This window comes from Cyprinus carpio, chromosome A18 (assembly GCF_018340385.1).
Source record: "Cyprinus carpio isolate SPL01 chromosome A18, ASM1834038v1, whole genome shotgun sequence".
NCBI classification, from domain to species: Eukaryota; Metazoa; Chordata; class Actinopteri; order Cypriniformes; family Cyprinidae; genus Cyprinus; species Cyprinus carpio.
The window spans coordinates 8820738-8844328 of NC_056589.1; the positions used below are offsets into that span (position 1 = coordinate 8820738).

At 37.1% G+C, this 23591-nt stretch overlaps 2 protein-coding genes across 2 annotated transcripts in view; one reads left to right on the plus strand and one right to left on the minus strand.

Moving 5' to 3' along the window:
- The window catches only part of LOC109110297 (secretogranin-3), a 17170-nt gene extending 15372 nt beyond the window's left edge, over positions 1-1798 (plus strand). Inside the window, exon 13 of the mRNA XM_042774965.1 lies at positions 924-1798. Coding sequence (XP_042630899.1) covers positions 924-1042 — 119 coding nt within the window. The 3' untranslated portion in view covers positions 1043-1798. The remainder of the gene's footprint in view (positions 1-923) is intronic.
- On the minus strand, positions 1510-16522 carry LOC109110296 (lysM and putative peptidoglycan-binding domain-containing protein 2-like). Its single transcript, XM_019123353.2, has 3 exons — positions 15968-16522; positions 11164-11492; positions 1510-3206 (listed from the first exon to the last, which is right to left on the minus strand). The coding sequence occupies exons 1-3, from the start codon at positions 16220-16222 to the stop codon at positions 3158-3160; spliced, it is 633 nt and encodes a 210-aa protein (XP_018978898.1). The 5' UTR covers positions 16223-16522; the 3' UTR covers positions 1510-3157.
- Between the last annotated feature and the right edge of the window lie 7069 nt (positions 16523-23591).

Consider the following 23591-nt stretch of genomic DNA (forward strand, 5'->3'; position numbering starts at 1 on the left):
AGTTTTGTGGCTTTCAGCTGTTTCTCACACACACCCACTCTCATGCAAGCTTACACTAGTACATACACTAACAGGCATTTATGGATGATCTTTGACATCCACTTATAATAAGAGCATCATTTCTAGGAAGAAAACACAATCAGGTCATCATGTGGCTTGCCTCCCGCATTTCAAGCATTTGTTTAAATGATTCTAGGTTATAGCCTTCCATTTAGCATGAAACACATTGTTTTAAACAACACACTGAACTAAAAATATTATTGCACCACAACTCATTATTCTGTTAATATTTTTGCAGTTTAAACAAAGAACAATATTTTTCTATAAAAAATTTATCACCACAATATTTTTCCAAGACAAGAGTCCTGCAGAGTTTAATTATTGAGCTTGATAAGGCAAATATACAATTAAACATTAACATATAAAAAAGAGATCCAGAAAAAGTTGATGTTAAAAATGATGTTTGAAAGCTCAAACCATTAATTTTAAGGGAGAAATACTGTAGCACAATTATTTATGTATTTATTGTAGATATTGTAGTTTTAAATAAATAGTTAATAATTTCCTTTATAGATTTATCAAATAAACATTTTATTTTTATTTTTATTGAATAGTTTTAGTTATTTAAAACAACTAAAAAAAAAAATTATATATAATTTCTCTCTGTTAAATAAGGTTTTTTATTTATTTATTTATCTTGGTAGTTTTAACTAAATCTTATACTTAACTGTAAAAAAAACAAATATTAATTAATTACTTTATTATAAAACATATTGCTACTTTTTATTTAATATTACTTTATTTTTATTTCATGTAACATCACTAGAAGGAAAAAAAAACTGGTGTAAGAACTATTTAAATTCAGAAATTACTATTCAATTTCTGTACTGATCAGTTCCTGTATCTTCTCTTGGTTTGTTAAGATTATGACCTCTCCAAGCTGAGGGACTTCATGGACCAGCAGGTGGACGCATATGTCGACAAAGGCATCCTTGAGAAGGAGGACGGTGACGTCATCAAGAGAATCTACGGAAGCCTGTAGGAACCACAAGTCCAGCTTCACATGTAACAGTTAGACTGTCTACTAAATACTTGGACCGGGCATACTAACACAGATCCTAATGCTTTAGCTCTTCATAAATAAGATTTAGTCTGCAACTCAGACAGTATTTCTGCAGAATAATTCCCTCCAAAAGGCAATATCCTCTCTTTAGCAATAGAACACAATCTAGTTCTAGATAAGCCACAAATCACATTTGAGTTGTAAGTGTTCTTACGCATTAGGACAGAATAACACCACTGGCTACCTAGAAGAATGAAATTCAGTGGATTTTTTGGTATGACTTGAAAATCAGAGAAAATAGAAGCTTTTGCACCTGTCTTACTTTTGCAATAGACTTTTACAGCATCATATGCATATATCTGTACTTAACAATCATTCATGTATGGTGTATATCATTTTGTCCTCTTATTTGATGAAGCAGATGAACCTGTATTATTCTTTCTCAACCAACCAAAAAAAAAAAAAAAAAAAAGAAAAGAAAAAAAAAATCAGTTCAACTGTCAGTGAATTGCTTTCCTCCTCTGTTGTTGTTTTGTCTCCCAGTCTATAGGGGGCAGTCTATAATCTTTATATCTCCCTTCTCTATCTTAATTTTGGGTTTCTTGGTTTTGTTTCTCCACTATTTGACTCTGTATATTCCACATGCTATAGATTCTCAAAAATCAAGTATTTTTAAATGTAAATATCGTGATTTTCCAAAAATCTATTAAACATTGCCTTTCTTTAATTACTTTACTTCTGTGGTTGTCATTTTTTTTAAAGGTTTTGATCCTATATACAAATTTAATGCTAAAAGAAAGAAAAAGAAAGAAAGAAAGAAAGAAAGAAAGAAAGAAAGAAAGAAAGAAAGAAAGAAATTTTGTGGTTAAATTTGTCTCTCAAAACTGATTTCATTATGTGAATACACAAATATGTTACAGGTCTTTTCAGGTTAGTAGTTTCATTTATGGCTAATGATTGCATATCAATCGTCACATTTATGATCTCTCAGGCCACTACATTAGAAGCTAAAAGCAATCAGGCTCTGATAATCAATTAACAATCATTCACAAGAGCGTTTGCTCCATTTTATATATATTTTATATTCAACATGCAGTTTGACATATTGTGCCTTGTCCCTGCAATCTGATGTGTATATAATAATGCAAATTTTGTGAAAATCACTTGAGGTATAGAAAACGTTAAGTCTTGTCAGTGTATAGCATCACTCATTAAACAGAATTATTGTCAGGTGAATGTAAACAGATGTCTGTATATCCTGTCAACAGTCTTGTTAGGTTAAAAAAAAAAAAAATGTTAGCCTGAATGCACTGTGCACTCAATACACTGCTTTTGGATAAAAGTGTCTGCTAAATGCATAAATGTAAATGTAATGTAATGTCTATACACAGAACTAAATATTTAGCAATACAGCTAAAATGCAAAGTTGTAACTAACTTTTTTTTGCCAAGAGTTTATTATCTCTACTGCCTCAAGAGTAAGTTAAAGCTTCTATGGTGAGATCCATCTTATAATAACCCAAAACTTTGTTGCAGATCTATAATCCAGGAAACAAGAAACTCTCAGTTCACAGAAGCATTTATTCTGCATAATCCAAATCAAACTGCACAGTAAAATATTTTTATTAAACCCCAACACACAAAAACACAACATTCACACCAAAACAGCATTATTTATCCCTTTCAACCCCACACATAAAGCTTTTATAAGCAAACAAAACAAACAAAAATGTTAAATTAAAATCAGCAGGCAGCCACACAGAATCTGTGATGTTTTATCTGATAAGTTACGTTACTGGACAGACTGCAGATACAGTGTTTCATATGAGCAGTGGTTATCATAAGTTTGTGGACTGCTATTGCTCTTCCTAAAGAAGACAAACTCAGCTGTAGCTTCTTTACGGTTATGTGAAATGGAGCATTGATGATAAAAATCAGAAATAAAATCACTATAATACTGCTGAAGAAGGCAATGATGGACCTTCAGCACAAAGAGTATGGCATATGGTCCGGTGTTACAGTTTGGGTAACGGTAGAGTAAAAAAACAAACAAACAAACATTGTCAGCGCTGCTGGTAAACAGATGAAGAGTCCATCAGATCTCCTGATATGATGATGTTGAGTTTGCTGGGTCATCTTCCTCTCTGTAATTAAACACACGCGAACAATATTTTAAAAAACTGTTGAATATACAGCAAATGTGTCACTTTAATATGAGGCTTCAAAGAACTGAAAGTGAATGTTAAATATTACTATAAATGTTTTTCTTGTCTATCATTTTAGATATAAACTTACACTACTCCTGTATAAAGTCTATAGCAAATATCAAAATCTAAAATAAAAAAAATAACTAATTGATAGGTATTCTTTTTTTTTAATCTAATGAGAGATAAGATTTAAAAACAGAACATTAGAAATAGCTTAATTTTGTTAATATCTGCACTGCAATAAACATTGTGATTTGGGAAATAAAATGCAGGAATTGTTTTGCAGATTACCTGAAAACCTCTATTTGGAATTAAACATTGTAGAAATATCGAGGCGATTTTGTAGTTCAGTGCATCTGCTATAAAAAAAAGTTTTCGTATAAGCTAGGACTGAAATACATGGGAAAACCTGGAAAAATGTGGGTGTTCAACTCAAACCTCATAGGTCACATTCCCACTATTTTTGAGCAACCTGATATAATAATAATTTTCATTATTACATTTTAGATCAAGAAATATTACTATTGTAATATAACTTACTGTACTGTAAAATAAGAGTATTTAATAAAATAATAATTTTATCTTATTTTTTCACAGCTGTAAAATTACAATACATATATTTACATCTTAATTTATTAAACTGCATCTTAATTCTGTAATATTTCTTTCATTTTGAAACATTAAACCATTGCCCTTTTATTTTGTCTGAAAATCACATGGAGACCTTCAAGCCCCTTTGTTAGCAATAGATTCATAAATGACTCATTACAAATCCAGTAAAATGAGTGGCACACATTGTTCCCAAATGCCTGTGTTGTAAAGAAGTAATAATAAGCAATTCACTCTGCGTGCACACATTTTTGACATTCAATAGCAGCCTCTCTGATTTCATAATCACACCATTACTCTTTCATTTTAACATTAATCATGCAGCTCTAATTGGATTTGTACCTAAATTCATTCTGCCCACTTTATGGTCATGGGTTGTGACCCAGACCTCACTTGAGTGTGCAGTATGTACACTGTTCACTGTGTGCAAAAGTTCAGTTTTTGTATGCATGGAACACTTGTATGATTTACTATGATTTGCCAAATGGTGCAGAATGCAGAAGAGTACACTTCTTGGAAAATGTCTCAGGGATGCCGGAAGTATGGCACCGAGACGCACCACCTTGTTCTCTTTAGGGAACCATGGTTACATGCGTAACCTGAAACATTCCCCTTCAGGAACTCGAGCTGGGTCCCTGCCCTGTGTGAAGGTCGGGAAAAAATGGCAGGCTGGCCAGTGGTGGCCTCGACCGCAGAAAGCTATTTTTTTTTCCGCTGCAGCTCGGCCTGCTACTTGGTGGGCCAATCATTTTTTCTCGGAGGAAGACAGGCGGAGCGTCAAGCCCTCACCCCGGGGGGAAGTAACCCAGAGATCGGGCACCGGATCTGGCGGGTGTATCCCCTATAGCCTATAACTCGGCTTGCTCTTGCCCATAGAGTGCTTGGTCTTAGCGTGAGCTTTAGACATAGTGCAGCTTATAATTTTGGACAAACAACACCAGCTTCCCCATAGAGTGCTTGGTCTTAGCGTGAGCTTTAGACATAGTTTAAGCTTCCTGGTCGCATGACGTCTTGCCATTCCATTGGATTGATTACACATATGATTCAGAGCGCGGTCACGCAGAAGGCATTCCCAAAGTGCATTGGCGCAGCTAGTGTTCCAGAAGGGGAACCGCATGCTACAAGGCAACGCAATTGACTTGACTTTCCATTTACAATGTAACTAGTGAAGTTCAAGAAGCTCTGAATGCAATATTTTAAATGTCTTTCTTGATCAATATTTGGTTAAAGGTTAAAGGGATTGTCCACTCAAAAATTAAAATTCTGGAATCATCAAGCCAAATAGTACTGGTTACTATTGAACATGCAATGGAAGTGAATGGGAACTGAAATTGTTTGGTCTAGCCCTGTTTGACTTCCTGTAATACCCAAACAGGAAATTTGTTTAAATTGAAACTAGCATGTTCTCCAGTCAATAAATGTTTCCAAATCGAAGATTTTGGATTGACAATTCCTGGGAGTGTATGTGGAGAAAACAACAACTGCTGATCAGGGTTGGCCATCGATCATTTCCATGACTCAGTCACAGCATTGATATGATGAAAATATCACTTCTGTTTGCTCTGTGCGTGTAAAGGACGCTGGCATTTCAGTGTGAGCATGTAGGGGAAACATGGTTGAGGGCATATGTACAGTACTGAGGGTTTGTTAGTTCCTTTCCAGAGCTTCATGATTAATTATGCAGATTTCTGCCATTGTGCTCATATATCTTACACAGACTGAGAGAACATTTCCATCAATCGCTTTTCAATTATCAAACGAATGAGGAACATATTACAGGAAATGAATTCCAGTAATGGTTCACCCAATAATCAAAATAATTGTCATCATTTAAATCATAACAGCAAAGGCAGCAAACACAATTGGTGCCTGTGTGTCTCATGACAGATTGAGAAGCACTGAACACTAACTCAACTGCCCAGAACACCTGAGGAACCTCTAGAAGAATTAAACACTGAAATTAAACAATGGTTCAAATACTGAACTTTTATTCTGTCCTTTTCAAAAGCTATTGTTCAAAAGATTTGGAATATAGTTCATGACTCACATGGACTACTTGTATGGTGCTTTTATGTCCTTTTTGGAGCTTGACAGGCTCACCAAGATGTATAGCCACATCAAAAAAAAATTCTACAGAAGAATACAGACATAAAGGCCGGGACACACCGAGCCGACTTCAAAGAACTAGCGGCGACGAAAGCTGACGGTGTTGTCGCCTCGCGTCAGCAGTGTCAGACCAAAAAGCTGCGCTGGAACACACCGAACAGACTACAGCCGACAGCAAACTAACACGCGTGTTCTGCACATGCGTGAGAGGAACGAGCTGTTCATATCAGCAGCTATTAGTAGTATATATTCATCATTCAAAAGGAGAAACTGAAACAAAGATATACGAGATAAACGCAGATATTCGAAATGTAAACAAAGCAGGGCTTGCTTACCATTTTGAATATCAGTAACGTTGATAACTTTAATCATTTTAAGCTGCTCGTGATGTTATGAAAACATTCGCGTATTAGAATGATTGGGAAAGATCATGTAACATTTAAACAGCCTTCTGTCTGTACCGCCTTCATTCAAATGTTTGTTTTCATCACTTTTGCTTTAATTCTCGGCACTGACTCGTTTGCTGAACTGAACATCCAATCAGAGCTCTCACTCTCGCCCGCGGCCCTGACGCAGATGATGTGAGCCCGATGAGAGTCAACGAGTGAAACACACCAAACAAACTAGCCCGACCGTCGCTTGCCATCGGCCCGACGATGGCAAACGGCCAACCATCGGCTTGGTGTATCCCAGGCTTAACAGACATGGAACTACATGAAGTTAAGTAAACGATGAGAATCTGTCTTCATTTTTGCATGAAGTTAAACACTTTGAGCCTTCTTGTTTCTTGATCTTCACACAAAGAACAGAGTTTAAGACAACCTGTAATTTACCGCCATCAGTGGAGACGTGCCAAAATGCGACAATTCTTGAGCAAATAAGCGTGTGGGTGAGCTTGACTGTAGACATGTTAATGACATGTATTTTTCAGCTCTGACACAGAACTGACTGTAAGCTTAAGTACACCGAATGAAAAAAATGGAGCTACGATCAACTTAAGATTACGATGCTTTTGGGAAACGCAGCCCTGACTGGTTTCACTCTAAGAAACATGTTAAGTATATGTTTGTCTAAGAATATGAGACAAACAACTTTCATTGCCCTCAAACTAGAGAGAGGACAACAAGGCCTCTCTAAACACTGCTGGCTTATCCACTAGATGTGCATGCAAACAAATCTGGCTGACTGATTCAGCTTAATTTAAAATTGCAGTATTTCAGATTAATGGATCTGATAGACAGATTTATTTCTTACCACAGCAGTAGGGCTCCAAGATTCTTGCTAAAATGTGAATCCCGATTTTCCCCATGGGAATTGAGATCATGATTCTCTCACACGATTCTCATTTTTTCAACCAAAACATTTATTGCACTCAAATAAATAAAATAAATTAAATAAATAAATAATGGTATTAAAATATGTTGTTGTTGGTATTTATTTTTTATTAATTTTATAAGTCTTTGAGTGAACAAATTAAAAGATGTAAGTTGTTGACCATAAATAACAGAATGCTAACAATAATAAATAAAAATAATAATAAAAAAAAATCGTTATGATCAGCAGATACAGATCCTGATAATTTAAGTTTTAAACAAGTGATATTCAAGGCATCTGTTGACTGACACTGTTTATTGATGTGCTGATTTTTTAAGTTTTTTATATGTGGTTTTTTTTGTATATTTTGACTGTTACTGTTAATACCACAGATGTTGACTTTTTCTCTCATGCATAATCAGGTGTACAATGCATTTTCTGCTGGTTGATATTCCAAGACGTGCTTTTAGCCTGACAGCACTTGCATAAAATGGTTGTTTGGTCGACGTCGGATTTTTGGAAACCAAAAACCCTCCAAACAACAGACTAGGCTCCTCTTTTTGGCACAAGTTCTTCTGTGTCATGTTCTACTAGTTCTGCAGCATCCATCTTCCCTGTAACGCCTGTTTCACACATACTCCGTCTGCAGTGCATATGCAGTCCGCAGCACGGACTCATTGTGCTTTCACACAGGACGCGTTTGCAGTCCGCTACTGATCCGCGGCTGTTTACAACATTTGTTCATTGTTTTGATTTCATATCATGTAAAAAAAACACACATATATTTTTTTTTCAGCATTGTGAGTCTTTTATCACAGAACAGTAACAATCTTTCATAGTTATAGACATTAGTTTAAACTCAATAAATATAAACAACGCATTATTCATGCATTTTACTTCTAGGTTTGTATAATAAGCTGCTCAAGCAAGCGGCAAAACATTTAAACAATAATTAGCCTACTTTTCTTTTTAAAATATTTAGAATTAAAACACCACAGACAGAAACAGTCTCGTGCCTTTTGCATTTAAATCTTTATCACAAGCAATCCCACGGGTCTTAATCAACTTTGTTTTTCTGCCTCCATAAAAGTGAATATATATATTGTTTTCCTTGTTTATCTAAAAGTGCACTTTTTCTTGTTTTAAACCTAGCCAAAAACCCATGTGTTGCGTGTGAAACAGCTTTAATTAGTATACATTTATTGTGAAATGACTGCATTTCCTTGTCAATCCATGTTCATTTTTCCCGCGAACAATGCGCTTTCACTTTAATGCAGCGCGTGCAGTACAGCAAAAATAGACTCGGTACATAAACGTTCGCTGCACTGCTGCAGACACACCGCTCCTGGAACGCACTGACGGACCACAACCTCGTGCAGTATGAACGATGGAATCCGTTAACATGGGTGCGTAAAAAAAAAATGCGCACTGCATACGCACTGCACACGGAGTATGTGTGAAACGGGTGTTATAATGTAACACCAGAGCACTACTGTGTTTACCGCTGTCGCTGCTTAGAAGTGGAACATTGTAAAGGGTCCGTCTGAAACAGTGTCCCACGGCCGCGGCGCAGCATAACGTTCTGAACGTTGAGTAATTAAATACATCGGTATGGCGGTATATTAAAAATTAAAATCGTAACGAAAATATACACCGGTTTTCGGTGTAAACCGGTATACCGCCCAGCACTATTTCACTTCATAGAGATCTGCTGCACTGATTTAATGCACTGAACTGAATGCAGGGAAATACATGCAAGTGAATCGCCGTCATTTAGAAATGAGATCGCATTTATGTATGAATCGAGATCTTTTTTTTATTATTATTATTAATCCTGCAGCCTAAAGGGGCAGTCACACTGCACTTTTCGTTCCATTGACTTCCATTCATACGCATGCGAATGCTTCAGACCGGAAACGCAAGCTCATGTGAAAAATTTCGCATTTCGCATTTGAATGAGGACACATTTTATATTTTTTTTATTGCTTAGTGTGTATGTATTTACATATAGAGAGAGACAGACAGAGAGTAAAACATAAAACGCTTTCGACGCCATCGCAAAAGGCACAGTACAAGCACATTAATCCATGTTGTGATAACTGAGGGGAGACCGTTAACCTGCTCCCGCCCATATTCGCAGCGGTGTCCGAAGAAAATTTGCACGTTCAAACTCTAGTGTGACCGCCCCTTTACACAGAAGGCCAGCAAACTTCATTTTCAATCATCCTCTGCTCCAGTGAGCTTCCTACCTCGTGGGCATTTTCACAGGTGTACTGCTGACCAAAATGGTCCTCAGTATCATTTTAAAAAAGATGTGCTGCTTCTAAAAAGCACACATTACAATTCTAAGCCTGTTTTGGCAATTTCTTCTACAGCACTTCATGTAACCCTTACAGATCCCACAATGTATTGCGACAACGTAAGAAAAACAAAATCATCTAAGATGTCCAACACAGTTGGGAGGAATGCTAGAAATGTAATTTTTTCAACATGTAAAGTAGGGTGACCATACTGCTCTTTTTCCCGGACACGTCCTGGCCAAGATTTCTAAATTGCCTAAAATATCCAGGTTTTGGCTTTATTTGCGCTGCGCAGACCGAACATTGATTGACATCAAAGTACCATGAGCAGATGGCTCCTTATACTTTCAAATCACTCTCGTGGTATTTTGATGTCATACACCGATCGGTCCACACAGAGCTGCTTCAAGTCGAACACACCATGGGCAGTATTTCAAATACATGTATTTGATTTACAAAATACTATTTTGTATTTTTTATTTAAATGCATTTAATCTTGGTATCTTTGTAGTTTCATTATTATTTTTGTAGTTTTTGCCAATCAACCTCTTCATTAGACTGCTGATTTCCTGTATCAAGTATACAATAATACTAAGATTAAATGTATTTAAATACAAAATACATCTGTCTTTTTACAAAGGTATTAAAATACAAAATAGTATTTCAAATACATGTTTTTGAAATACTGCCCATCCCTGCAGGAAATCAGCAGTCTAATAAGGAGGTTGATACCTTATGTATTTTGAAAATTTTGATTAAATGTTTAAATGCAAAATACATTTGATATTTTTTTAAAGGTATTTAAATACAATAGTATTTTGTATTTCAAATACATGTATTTGAAATACTGCCCATCCCTGCGCGTATTTGCATCGTTTTGATTATTCTCTGTAGATCCCAGCTTCTCATGCGCCACAATTGGACGAATATGTACAATGCCTGCTATTGTTATTGGTCAAAAAAAAAAAATGGTCTGTTTAATCAAAATCTGAACATTTGATTTTTTAAATTTTAAATATTTAATTACATAATTTCAAGACTTTTTTATCCAATATTTTTGCATTATATTAGAATGATTATTGGAATATTAGAATTAATTATTAGAATGTGCTACATGCTAACATCAAACTACTGAAATCTTTAGATGGGAAATTTTCATTGGGGGTACACTACCATTTAAATGTTGATCAAAATCAGTTAAAAAAATAAATAAAATGTTTTTACTGTTTTCTATTTGAATATAATTTAAAATATAATTAACTCTTGTGATAGCAAAGCTGAATTTTCAGTAGCTATTACTCCAGTCTTTGGTGTCACATGATCTGATGACCTGAGCTTATTTGGCTTATCAAGAAACATTTCTTATTATTATGAATGTTGGAAAAAGTTGTGTTGCTTAATATTTTTCTGTAAACCAATGAATGAGGAACATTATAAATGTCTTTACTTACATTTTTTGCAGTTTTCTAAGGTTTGGAACAGAGCTTCTGTTCATCGTTATTAAAAAGGGTCAGTAGAATTGTTAAAATAAGAGAGAGGATCATGCAGGTCAAAGGTTCATTTACCTCTCACCATCCTCTTTCAGTTTGCGGGCGGCTTGTTTGGACTGTTTGATTTGTAAGTCCAGCCGATGTAGGTAGTCTTTAGCTGACAGCTCTTCTGCCTGCACAGGTCGGGTGTTGGGCTCCGGGCCGGCCGGTTCTGGTGGGGGTGATGGAGCGTCCACGTCCTGACTCACGCACAGTGACTCCTGCGGCGTGCTTCCCTCGCTGTCAGGCGACTCCAGAGACAGTCCGTTAAAGCGTTTTTCTGACTTAACAGGAATATTAAGTGTGTTTCGCAGGAATATGCAGTCATTGCTGAACAGTTTATTGACTCTTTTAATTTGCTCCATCTGTGTAAATAAAGGAAAAAATATGAACATGTGAAAATATCAAAAATTAACATTTATTTTCAAGAAACATGAACCTGTTTATCTAGTGATTGCTTGATCTACATTACCAGTATGTGTCTAATGTAACTAATCAAACTACATGAGCAAATATTTGTTTAGAGATCAGCTTATAATGAAATATTTGATTTCCTTAGATGACTCCTGACAATTCCATTTACAAATCCCGGTTAGGCAGTTTACATATCCATTTGATCTCCAAATCTCTCTCAACACACTCAGTAATGGCTGGACGTTTGGTATTATAGATCAGTGAGTTATTACTCACTGATCACAATTATCTTGAGGTTCATCATATAGGCATCATAAGCAATCATATCTTATATTTGTACAAAGCCCCAACCTGGACATCATAGGTGCATCATAACAAGTAGGCTAGACTGCTCAAAATGTTGGATTTTCATTTACAGCACTTTTGGGCATCTTATGAGTTTTTTTTTTTATCACATTAGCTTGTTGTGTATGTATTCAAGATGCCCTAAAGTGCCTCCGATACCAAAAATGCTGCCTAGACAGACAACTTACTTGGTTTTGAGCTGCACAGCCCATATTACAGCAATTCTGGGCATTGTATATAGTCAATGATACTCAAACTTCACACTTATGATGCTTTAAAAAGCGGGTAACAGTTCACTGCCTTTTTGACCTAAAATATTGTACAAGGAGAATACTAGGTTTTGAGACAGCCTATGCAACAGATAAGAATAATGATAATGATAATAATAATAAGAAGAAATGTTTCTTGAGCAACAAACACTATGATTTCTTAAGGAACATGTGACACTGAAAGCTGGAGTAATGGAGCTTTATGAGAGGAAAACACATCTTAAATATATTCGAATAGAAAGCAGTTCTATCAAATTGTAGATTTATTGATTTTACTGTTTTTACGGCACGACACGTTGCGTCAAAGCATATAGATCCCATTTTAATCAGTCGTTCAGTAACTAAGGCCCCATTTACACTAGTGTGTTTTCGTTTTAAAACGCATAACTTTTGCTACTGTTACGCCTATCGTTTACACTTCTCCGGCGTTTTCAACCCTCGAAAACGGAGACTTTTGAAAACGCTGCAGACCCCATTTTAGTTTGAAAACTCCGGGGTTGCGTTTCAGTGTAAACGGACCAAAACGGATGGTGCGTTCAAGTCATGTTGGATACATCGTATTTATGAGTTAAACGCACATGAACGCCACCACAAAGTCGTAATTACGAGTGGAAAACTCGGAATTTTCTTTAAGCTCAGAGTTTTCGAGTTGGGGGCGTGTCAACGAGAAACATGGCGGAATGGATGGATGCAGCGTCTGTTGTTGATGGTAAATGTGTGTTGAAATCAATATTTTAGTTGTTGTATAAACTTAAATTGGTTACGTTCTTGTTATGCAGCTAGTTAATGAAATCCAGGGGAAAAAAAATCCTATCATTTTTTAAGCTATAGGTGAAAAATCATTTGATTTGCCATATGGCATGTTGCATTTCACGAACTGCTTTTTAAAAGAAAATGTATTACTATTATTCTGTGATTCTGGTCTGACAACACCTGTGACACCAACAAAGTGACTTGAACCCACCTGACGTCGTGATTACGACTAGTCAACTCATAAGTACGAACGTCCGAGGAGGACTTGAACGCAGCAGGAGACTTTTGAAAACGATGGCGTGGCTGCCCATATTAGCTCTGCGTATCCTTGACGACCGTGTAAACAATAACATCACGCGCATTGATGTACCCATAGATGTACAGGTAGATTCCCCATTCGATCGCTCCAAGCACGTAGACGCGTCCGCGATCTAAATAATAGGGAATCTACCTATTTATATATAGTGAAAAGTGAAAGTGAAAGTGACGTGACATACAGCCAAGTATGGTGACCCATACTCGGAATTCGTGCTCTGCTTTTAACCCATCCAAAGTGCACACACACCGCAGTGAACACACACACATCGTGAACACACACCCGGAGCAGTGGGCAGCCATTTATGCTGCGGCGCCCGGGGAGCAGTTGGGGGTTCAGTGGCTTGCTCAAGGGCACCTCAGTCGTGGTATTGAGGGTGGAGAGAGTGCTGTACATTCACTCCCCCCACCTACAATTCCTGCCGGCCCGAGACTCGAACTCACAACCCTTGGATTGCAAGTCCGACTCTCTAACCATTAGGCCACGACTTCCCCTATATATGGCTGTACCTGCATGAATGTTCACGTGACATGCGTTTTAGGTTGTGTAGTGTAAACTGAGATCGTTTCTGAAACGCAACAGAAACGCCAGTGTAGACAAGGATCGTTTTCATTCTAAAACGCCGTTTTATAATGAAAACGCACTAGTGTAATGGTACATTAACACGGGGCGTCGGCTTCGACGCTTGATAGAGGGCGTTTCTGAAGCTTGGTGCTGGGGAAAAAGGGAGTCAGTCCCATAGACTCCCCATGTTACAGCAGAAAAAAACATGTTTACAGCCTGGTGCAAAAAAATATTTTTGTCTATATAGTTAATTTTGCCCTTCATGACAACTGTGAGGGGGGTGAATTTTTTTTATAACTCATCCGTTTAAATTATATTAAGACTTAAAGTTCTGCATAATTAAGGGCGTGGCCATGTGAGTGACAGGTGGATTGCTACTGCTGACCATGCCGTCGCGCTAGGTGGGCGTGGCTTCAGCAACCAGCTCCCGCCTTTTTGCCCATTTTCAATTATCCGGGAGAGTCACGTGGTGACGCACTGCCAAGATGGCGATGGCCCGCTCTGCACACTTTGGCCCTGTCTCAAATGGCACACTCCGGACTTGTGGACTTCCTCAGAGTCCACACTTTGGTGACGTCATGTAGTGCAGACCTATAGGGCCCTTGGCGGGAGTCCACGAGAGCGCATTGAGAGGTATTTTTGGGACAGACTCGATCGTCACGCCGGAAATAACGGTCTGGTTGTTTTTTGACAGGAGCTGCGGGTTCAGGGAATATGCTGCCTATGTTCCATTTGAACTAAGTTTACAATTTTAACACATAAAAAACATGTGCGTGAGTTTCAGATGAATTTACAGGTTTAAATATAAATACTAGGTTTACATATGACTCAGTAAAGCCCTGTCATTCTGTTCTATTTATTTAATGAATCATAATGCGATCGTATTATTCAACGCACTATTATTATGTTTGAGATATCAACCACTGGTCGATGACCATAATGTTTGATTAAATTGTAGGTAACAACTGGTAAAGTGTACACCTAGGTCATAAAAACCGTAATGATACCTACACTTAAATATTTTCTTCTCAGCCATGTCATCAATTGCTCGAGCGAAATCTCCTCCCATCCGTCGTCTGATTGGCATTTCGCAAGGATTCGTTAAAGTGTGCAGAGCCTGCATCCATGCGGGCTTCACCGAAGACCGCTTCAAGGGTACAAAGGGGGCGCTGCTGAGCACACTTCAGAGTGTTAAAATGCTGAATGGGACGGCCTACGGACTCGTAGACTCGGCGAGCACGTGCAATTTAAGTCCACGAGACCAAAAGTCCACATGAAGTGCGCCATTTGGGACAGGGCCTTTGAGCTTCAAATCCGCTCTTCAGGAGTCTATGGGTGACGTCACGGACACTACGTCCATGTTTTTACACAGTCTATGGTGCTGGCGCTACTGACATAGTGACAATAGCCAATCATATTAATTTTCTGGTGTTGTATGAAAGCGATTGGTTAGCGTTTTCACCAGGGTATTTGCATAAGGCGATCTGATTGGCTAACTGGTGCGCTGGACCCACAATTCATTTCGGCAAAGCTTGACGTCACTCCATTTAGAGTAAACGAGAGGCGTTGACGCCCCCCGTAAACGGGGCCTGAGAGCGAGCGCTTTTGTGAAAGGATTGAGGTTTCTTTTTTTGGAGTGCTTGCGTCACCGACAAGTTGACAAATGCATATAGAAAGTGCGTTTTGATGCATCCAGTGTAGAGGCGGCGTGGGGTTTTGCTGGCAGACCTTTTTTTTTTTTTTTTTTTTTTTTTTGCAAGTGTCAATTCATATATCTTTGGTGTAATCTAGCCTTATCCAAAGGCCCTTCAAGAACACCTCAGCACCACCCTTTCAAAAACATTTCTTCCAGCGCCCCCCGATGCTCCCTTGAGAAACACTAGTCTACATGAAAACAAACAAACAAAAAATGTAACGTTACGCTATTATGATGCACATCAACGTTGCATAATTAGGGAGTTCACTAGGTTTTGAAAAAATTCAAACAACGTCAAAGGCCAAAAATACTGCTTATAATGTTGAAAGAAAAAAAATGTTGTCTAGATAGGAAGCTTACTAGTTTTTGAGACACATTCCACGTCGCGCCTATATGATGCCCAAAAGGCACGTACAACAATGTTGAGCATGTGGAGAAATTACTAGGGCGTGGATTCTTGTATGCGTGTGATTATATTCTTACCGTAACACCATATTTGAGCGCTATACCCTGCAGTGTGTCCCCGTCCGTTACCCGGTGTTCTATGTATCTCTCTCCTAACGGCGCAGTGACGCTCGCGGTGCTGCCGTACGAGCGCGTCTTTGTGCGGGCCAAACTCTGAAACAATTCACTGTCCGACTCCGAACCGCACCGGGATCTCGGGAACAGCGGCTGTCCGTACCGTCCGCCTCCTCCATCGTCCCGCAGCGGAGGCAGCACCGGAGAAAACTCCGCCATCTTCAATCCTTTATTATTAAAGCTGCCGTGACGCGCGCGCTTCACCACCAACAAACTAATATTATTCACAGGGTATAAATACGCATGTTTCCAGCGTCACGCCCAGAGCAGCGTGTTTTCAGCGGTGATATTTAGAGGAAACGGGAAAGGTGAGTGATTTTTCCATTCGCCATTGTCGTTACCGTGGGCCTGTCTGCGCGAGGAGCCGAAGTTCATCCAGTGAAACCTGACCTGCGCGCGTGCGATGATGACGCTTCCATCCACAGAAGCTGCAAAACTAGCGCGTCGCGTCTTTCAGGCAGTCGACCAATCAAAGACTTCAAGCGAGCGTCGCGTCCCTTGCACTGTATTATAAATTCACAAACGCTATGACGTCCAACAGTGTCTCTTGTTCTCAATCTTTTAGAAAATATGTATTTATTAAATTTTTAATTTAAACAGTGTATATTTATAAGCATCTATTTAAAAGGGAAAATGGATACATTTTATAGGGGTAATACTTTCAAAATAGGCCTGCCTATCTTCAAAACAGGAGTACACGTAGAAAACATGTTATAATGAATTATTTTGCCAGTTTCGTTTAGAATGTTGTGAGTTATTTGTTTAGAGTCGCAGCTGTTCATTTGCGCAGACTGAAGAAATCTAACACTCTAATGTGACCTAAGAAATTACACGACACTCTGAAATGCTTCTGGATGTTGGATGAAGTATAAAAAACAATTCTAGTGATTAAACTGAATGACAGTAGTGTACATACAGACAGTACTGCCTGAAATGTGAATCATTTAAGTCTGCTTCTATGTATCTAATCATTAAACATGGACAGTGAGGACACAACATATAATCCAATATTTGTATTTTATTTGGATTTTTTTAACAACATGACCTGATTTGAGAAACAACAGGTTTCTACAAGTTGCTGGATTGTGGTTGCACAGGTTCAGCTGTAGGCAAGCAAACAATCAGAAGGCAAACAGATTCAGCCGACAGAGAGAAACCAATACATCATTTCACTTTTGACAGTGCTCTCATACATCTTTTCTGATTCCCATCAGTTTTCTATTGTTATTGCAAACTGAAACTGGACTGTTGTGATTTTTTTGTCTGTAACATAGTTTGTGTGCATTAGGCACTGCTCACAATTGTGGCAACAAGCTTAATGCACTGTCCTGTTTTGTGCAATCTTTATGATTCCTGTACAAGTAGCTACATTTAAAAGTGTTAAACCATCAAAGTTTTAAGTCCACCTGTTTAGCAAGAAGTGAAATACCACAAGTGACGTGTAGATTTATAGTTGGTAATACATAAGGAAAGTTCCTGTACCTCAACCGTCAGAGCATGCATTAAACTAGCAATAAAAAGTGGTACTGATTCCTCAAGAAAATGTTTGGGATGAGTAATTAAAAAAAAATACTTTAATTCAGCAAGGGTGCATTAGATTAGAATTAGAGCATTAGAATCCTGAAGAAAATGATTTAAGGTTTCCATAAATATAGCTAAGCAGCACAACTATTTTCAACATTGCTAATAATAAGAACTGTTTCTTGAACACCAAATCAAATGAGCATATAGACATTAGTTTTTAACAGGAATGAAGACGAGGCTGTAACAGATAAAAGTACAATATGTTTTGTATGGTCACTTAACAACATACTAATTTTTTTTGCTGACAAAATATGTTTCCAAAAGACTATCAGTAGAAAAAAACTCCATATTGATGTGATCTAGGACCTTTAAACATTGCATGCCACTGTAAAACTCTGTCCTTCACAGCCTCACTTTTATACATGTAAAATTCAATATGGCATCTAACCTGACTAAGGTCTATTGAATGATTTTTGAAGGATCATGTGACACACATTTTTCACACTATTACTGTTCACAAAATTTGTCATCAAATAAAAGTAGCCTTGGTGAGCATAAGTGACATTCAGACACAATATAGTATCAGTGAGGCCAGGTCTAGGTCTTCTGTAAGTTCTTCGCTTTGGGCACAAAGGTATTGTTCAGAACAGCACCCTCATCAAACTGCTGCAAGAAAGTTGTATATGTCATTGTATGCCACATTATGTTTCCACTGGAATTACTGGAATATCTAAACCTGTTAAATGGAAGGGGGTGTTCACATATATTTGGCCATATAGTGTACTGTTCACGTCTAAAAACTGCTCTGTCCCCTACAGGAAGGCACAGGTACCACATACAAGTACAAGTGAACATGCATGTAATGTAAAAGTGTTAAGGAAGGAATATATGTATTCATTCACTTAATTATTAATATCTGCATGTTTTTCACATTGCCTTTGTATTCAATAATTTTCCCCGACTTAATAAATGACGTCATGTACTCTATATGACTTTAATGTCAATCCAGGTTGCAGTCATTAAGACCAGCAGATGCTGTATGTTACCCAACACCCTCAGCAGACAATAGACCTGCCGTTCTGCCTCACAGGCCTTCTGTAAATCTCATTACTGGATGACTGAATTAATCTGCACCATGATTTGTTTATTTAAAGCCTAATGTTTCCATAATGTCATTGGTGCATTCCACTTCATACACACATGCACTTACATGCTCTAATAGAATAGAGCTGAAGTGTGGCAGAGGGGTCACAGGGTCATGCATATTTTAACAGAGAAACCCAGGGCATCATATGATATTCACTGTACCCACTTGCAGGTGAGAAGAAATGGACAGATGTTCTACTGGAGCAGGAACACGTCTCTTAATCATGGTGGAGGACTTCTTAGGGACATAAAGAATGCATTGCATGGATCTTTAGAGTGGCAAATTAACATTATTTAAGATTTCACAATTCCAGATTATATAGCACAGTGTTTATTAATAGGTTCATTTATTTATTTAGGTATATTAGGTACCCTAGATGTTCCAAATACCTAAGTATATTTGATTTATTAATCAACTTTGCAGATGCTATGTTCTGGGTGCTAGTGTGCAGAGGCTAGTGTGTTGCTATGAGAGTGCTCTGGATAGTTGTTAGGGTGTTTACTAGGTTAAACCGACACTAACTGGATAGCAGCGTATTTCACCAGCCTCAATCTATTTTCTCTTGATGGAATGTTACTGTTCTTTATATCATTATCTGTATCTTTATATACATGTTTGGCAGTAATGAATACTTATTACAATCTTGCCTCTTGTACATAAAATAATTTTATGTATATTATTTAATAATATATAATACAGTTTTGTTACAGTATGCTGTTGACAGCTTATTTAAATATCACAAACCTTTGATGAATAAAATTACAAACATGACATTTGTTGTAAATTAAATTTTTATATACAATTTCTAAATATATATTATTTTATAGACAGAAAATAATGTGGGACGCACAAAATTAATTTGACTTAAATCCATGTTGTTGCATTCAACAACAACAAAAAGGTTTCTACTGCATCGGTCTCTAAAAAAAAAATCAGCAGTGATTTATTTGATGTTTTTGTTATTATCAAACCTTATTAGCACACTGTACTCTCATTATAAAAAAAAAATATCTTTGCCCCCTTCGCTCACCCTCCTTTTTATCATTCACAAGGCAAAAACCAAAGTCCAACCAAAATAATAGCACACCTCTTCTCAACAAGCTGCATTATTTGACAATTTTAATTCAGGTTCACTGGACGAGGACAAATTGTGTGAGAAACAGGTGATGAATACAAATGTCAAGGTTTGAGTGAACACAAGCAGTCGTTGATGGAGGGGTCGCAGTGGTCTGTTTTAGGTTCTGGATGTTCTTACGGCAGGTGTTCAAGGGCCCTGGAGGATTATTCATGGCATCTGTCTTTTCTCATGTGTTATAGCTCACGCAGATGCCACTTACACAAGCACTATTTCATTTAGCATATAGTTAATGAAGTGTGAAAACATCATCTGTGTGCTATTAAACAAAGGAAAAAGGAGTGTGCTGTGTACGCAGGGATTCATGTACAGGTCATCTCAAAATAGACAGATGTAGCCCATGGCCTTTAATCATAATGGAAATACTGAAATAAGGGATGATTCACGTCATTTTTGTCTACTTTCATCATCCTCTTCTTTATTCCACTGATCATCTCTCCTATTTTTCTTGTCCCTCATGTCAATTTTTATACAGTCATCTTCCACTTCAAACATCAAGGCTCCTGATCAAACAGGAACGTGTCAGGGTGATAAAGCTCTTTATTTACTATTCTTTGTTAAAATCAGTGATCAAGAGACCCTGTATCAGTCAATACAATGTTCAGTAATACTAAAACACATAATATAGTACCAGATATAACATAAAGCACCTGTTCATCCAAAGTATTAAACTGTAGTTTTTAGTTAGGCTATGTCATATGCTGTGATTCATTGTAGTTCATTGCTAGTCCACTAACTCAGAATGTAAGTATGCACTAATGTGATTTATCTTGGAGCTGGTTTGGTTTGGTTCATGGCTCAGCTTTGTTACATAAAGCACCTTTTTTTTGTCATTTACAAAACAACCCCATAATACTATCAGGTCTACACTGACCTCTACTGGTCGCTGTCGTTATCACATGTAATTCGTCTTTCTGGGTGTAGATGGCGAACATGAACAGATAATGACCTTTTGTCACGCTTCAGAGTGTGGGTTTTGACAACTACTTCAAACAGTATGTCATCACAAAAACTGTTATTTCCTTTTGTAAACAAAAAAAGACAAAAAACCTTGCAAGTTGTTTGCGCATAACTGTTTGTGTGATTTTCATTTTTCCTGGGTTCAAATGAAATTATAAAGGAATAATATCTATCTATCTATCTATCTATCTATCTATCTATCTATCTATCTATCTATCTATCTATCTATCTATCTATCTATCTATCTATCTATCTATCTATCAGTCTGTCTTTCTGAAAACTTCCTTCCTGACTCTTCACATGCAGGGATTCAGATGCTGCTAACCACAAACACAGTTTACAGGTCATTGTTTAACTTCTGTCACACCTAGTGTTTGTCATCTGCCTTACAAGGACATTTAATACAAAGGACTCAGTGTTTACACATACTACAGATATGAGATCACACACATACACACACAACTAAATGTATGTGTGTTAGTGGTTTCAACTGAAAAATATGTATTTGTAATTTTTTAGGGGGTTCTGGTATTCCCTAAGTTATAGGGGAAAGAAAATATCTCCACAAATATAGTAATACCAGTAATTGTTTAACTTGTGGGGACATTTTTGGACCCCATGAGGAAACAGGCTTATAAATCATACAGAATTTTTTAAGTTTTTGAAAATCTACAAATGCAGAAAGTGAGAGAGAGAGAGAGAGAGAGAGAGAGAGAGAGAGAGAGAGAGAGAGAGAGAGAGAGAGAGAGCATGTATATAAAAACCTAGAGACCTGCAGACTGGAGAATTCCTGAAAAACTGAAATCAAATGAAATCAAAGAATGTTTTTTTTTTTTATACCCAGCACTGTTTCAAACAGATAAAGAAAGAAGCACAAGAACATTTATGAATGAGCATTCCTTGATTTTCAATTTCAACCAAACCCTTTTAACTATTTTAATTATTCAAAAGATTTTTGACTTATATTTTAATAATAATGGTTATATTAGAATATTAAACCACAATTAATACCACAATTGTGGTCCAATTCTCTAGTCCAGTTTCAATAGCAGTGCATATATTTACATTTCTTAAACATGTACAGTTTCCAGGATGACAATGCTAAGATTCGTTGGGCCCAAACTGTGAAATAGTGGTTCAGTGAACATGAGGAATCATTTACATGTATGAATTGGCCACCACAGAGTCCTGACCTTAACCCCATTGAAAGACTTAGGGATGGGCTGGAGTCAACTTTACATAGCAGTTTAGGCTCTTCCTTTGTCAATACAAGATCTTGGCAAAAAAATTAATGCAACTCTTGATAGAAATAAATGCTGTGACTTTGCATAACATTGTTTAAAAAATGCCACAATAAAGTATTTTCACTTTAGTATTTCCATCCTTGAATATGTACATGGTTATGTTATCTGACATGGTTGTCTGAGAAATAAAAAGTTTTGCACTGCATCACTTAGGGTTAAAAGGACTGTTGCCAAATTTACAACATGCCAGAATCATATCAATCACTGCAATAATGATTTAATCCTTAAATCTAAAGTATTTGCTATTTTAAATCCAGATGACAACAGTGATGCAGATATAAACTGCACATAGAAATGAAGGGTAAGAATGTAAAACATCAAGAGTTCAAAATGCACTCACACACACACACACACACTTCATCTCTGTTCAACTGGGTGACCTTTACCTCAGATCAGATTCTGTTTTCTCTAATCTGCACATAATAATAATAATAAGCAGAATTTTGTATTTTCCTGTCACTGGATGCCACAGATCCATGTGCTAGATTTACTTTCAGGATCCAGTAATGTTTTAGATGTTCTGAAATTTGATTCCAAACGCAGTTGATACTCACTGGTGCTGCCTGCTGAAGACTGTGGTTTCTCCTTGATTCCAAACATATACAATTAAAATGAGTCCACAGGAAACCCCTCTCGTCATTTGGGACAAGTCTAATTAGAAGTTGATGAATACATCTGGTGAAAATATATAACCTCACTGACGTCAGCCTCTGAGTGAAACGTTTTCCATCCATTTCTGACACACACACACACACACACACACATACACAAGGAACTTTGTGACTCATTTCCCATGTAGCAGCAGTGAGATCTGTTGGACTGGTGTTGGTTAAGGGTGAGATAAGCTCTGCTGGAGTTTAAGACAGCTGGAATGATGTAGTCTCAATGACATCATGCACCAGTCATTTCCAAAATAACCCCAGAAACTGGATCTGATTAAAATAAAACCTCACCTGCCTATTTTTTCTGCTTTTCTGTTTGAAAAAAAAAACTTTTAAAGCTTGTTTCCAAGTCTAGAAGTGCCTGAATGGTTGTACCTGATTGACCTTAAGACAAACTGATCTTCATTTTACAACTTGTATGAAGACGTACTAATATATTTGTATTATTTATTTATTTTAGTAAATATTACAGTACTGACTAGCATCTATGTTCACTAGTAAATCATTATATATTTATATTTTATATATGAGTTGCAAAAATATAAAGATCTCACAGCAGGGTTAGAGAAAGAAAATGAACAGACCAATCTGTAAAAACATACGTGTTATTGAGGACATTATTAACAGTACATAAGCTTTCCTCTTCTCGAATCCAGACATGTAGTATCAACATACAAAACTGTGACAATATAGGAGGCATTTACGATACATGATATTTATAACTATATATGTGTGGAATCTTCTGAAGAGGATTTGAGATGGATATTTCAAATGAACTCATGGTAAGACTGCAGAG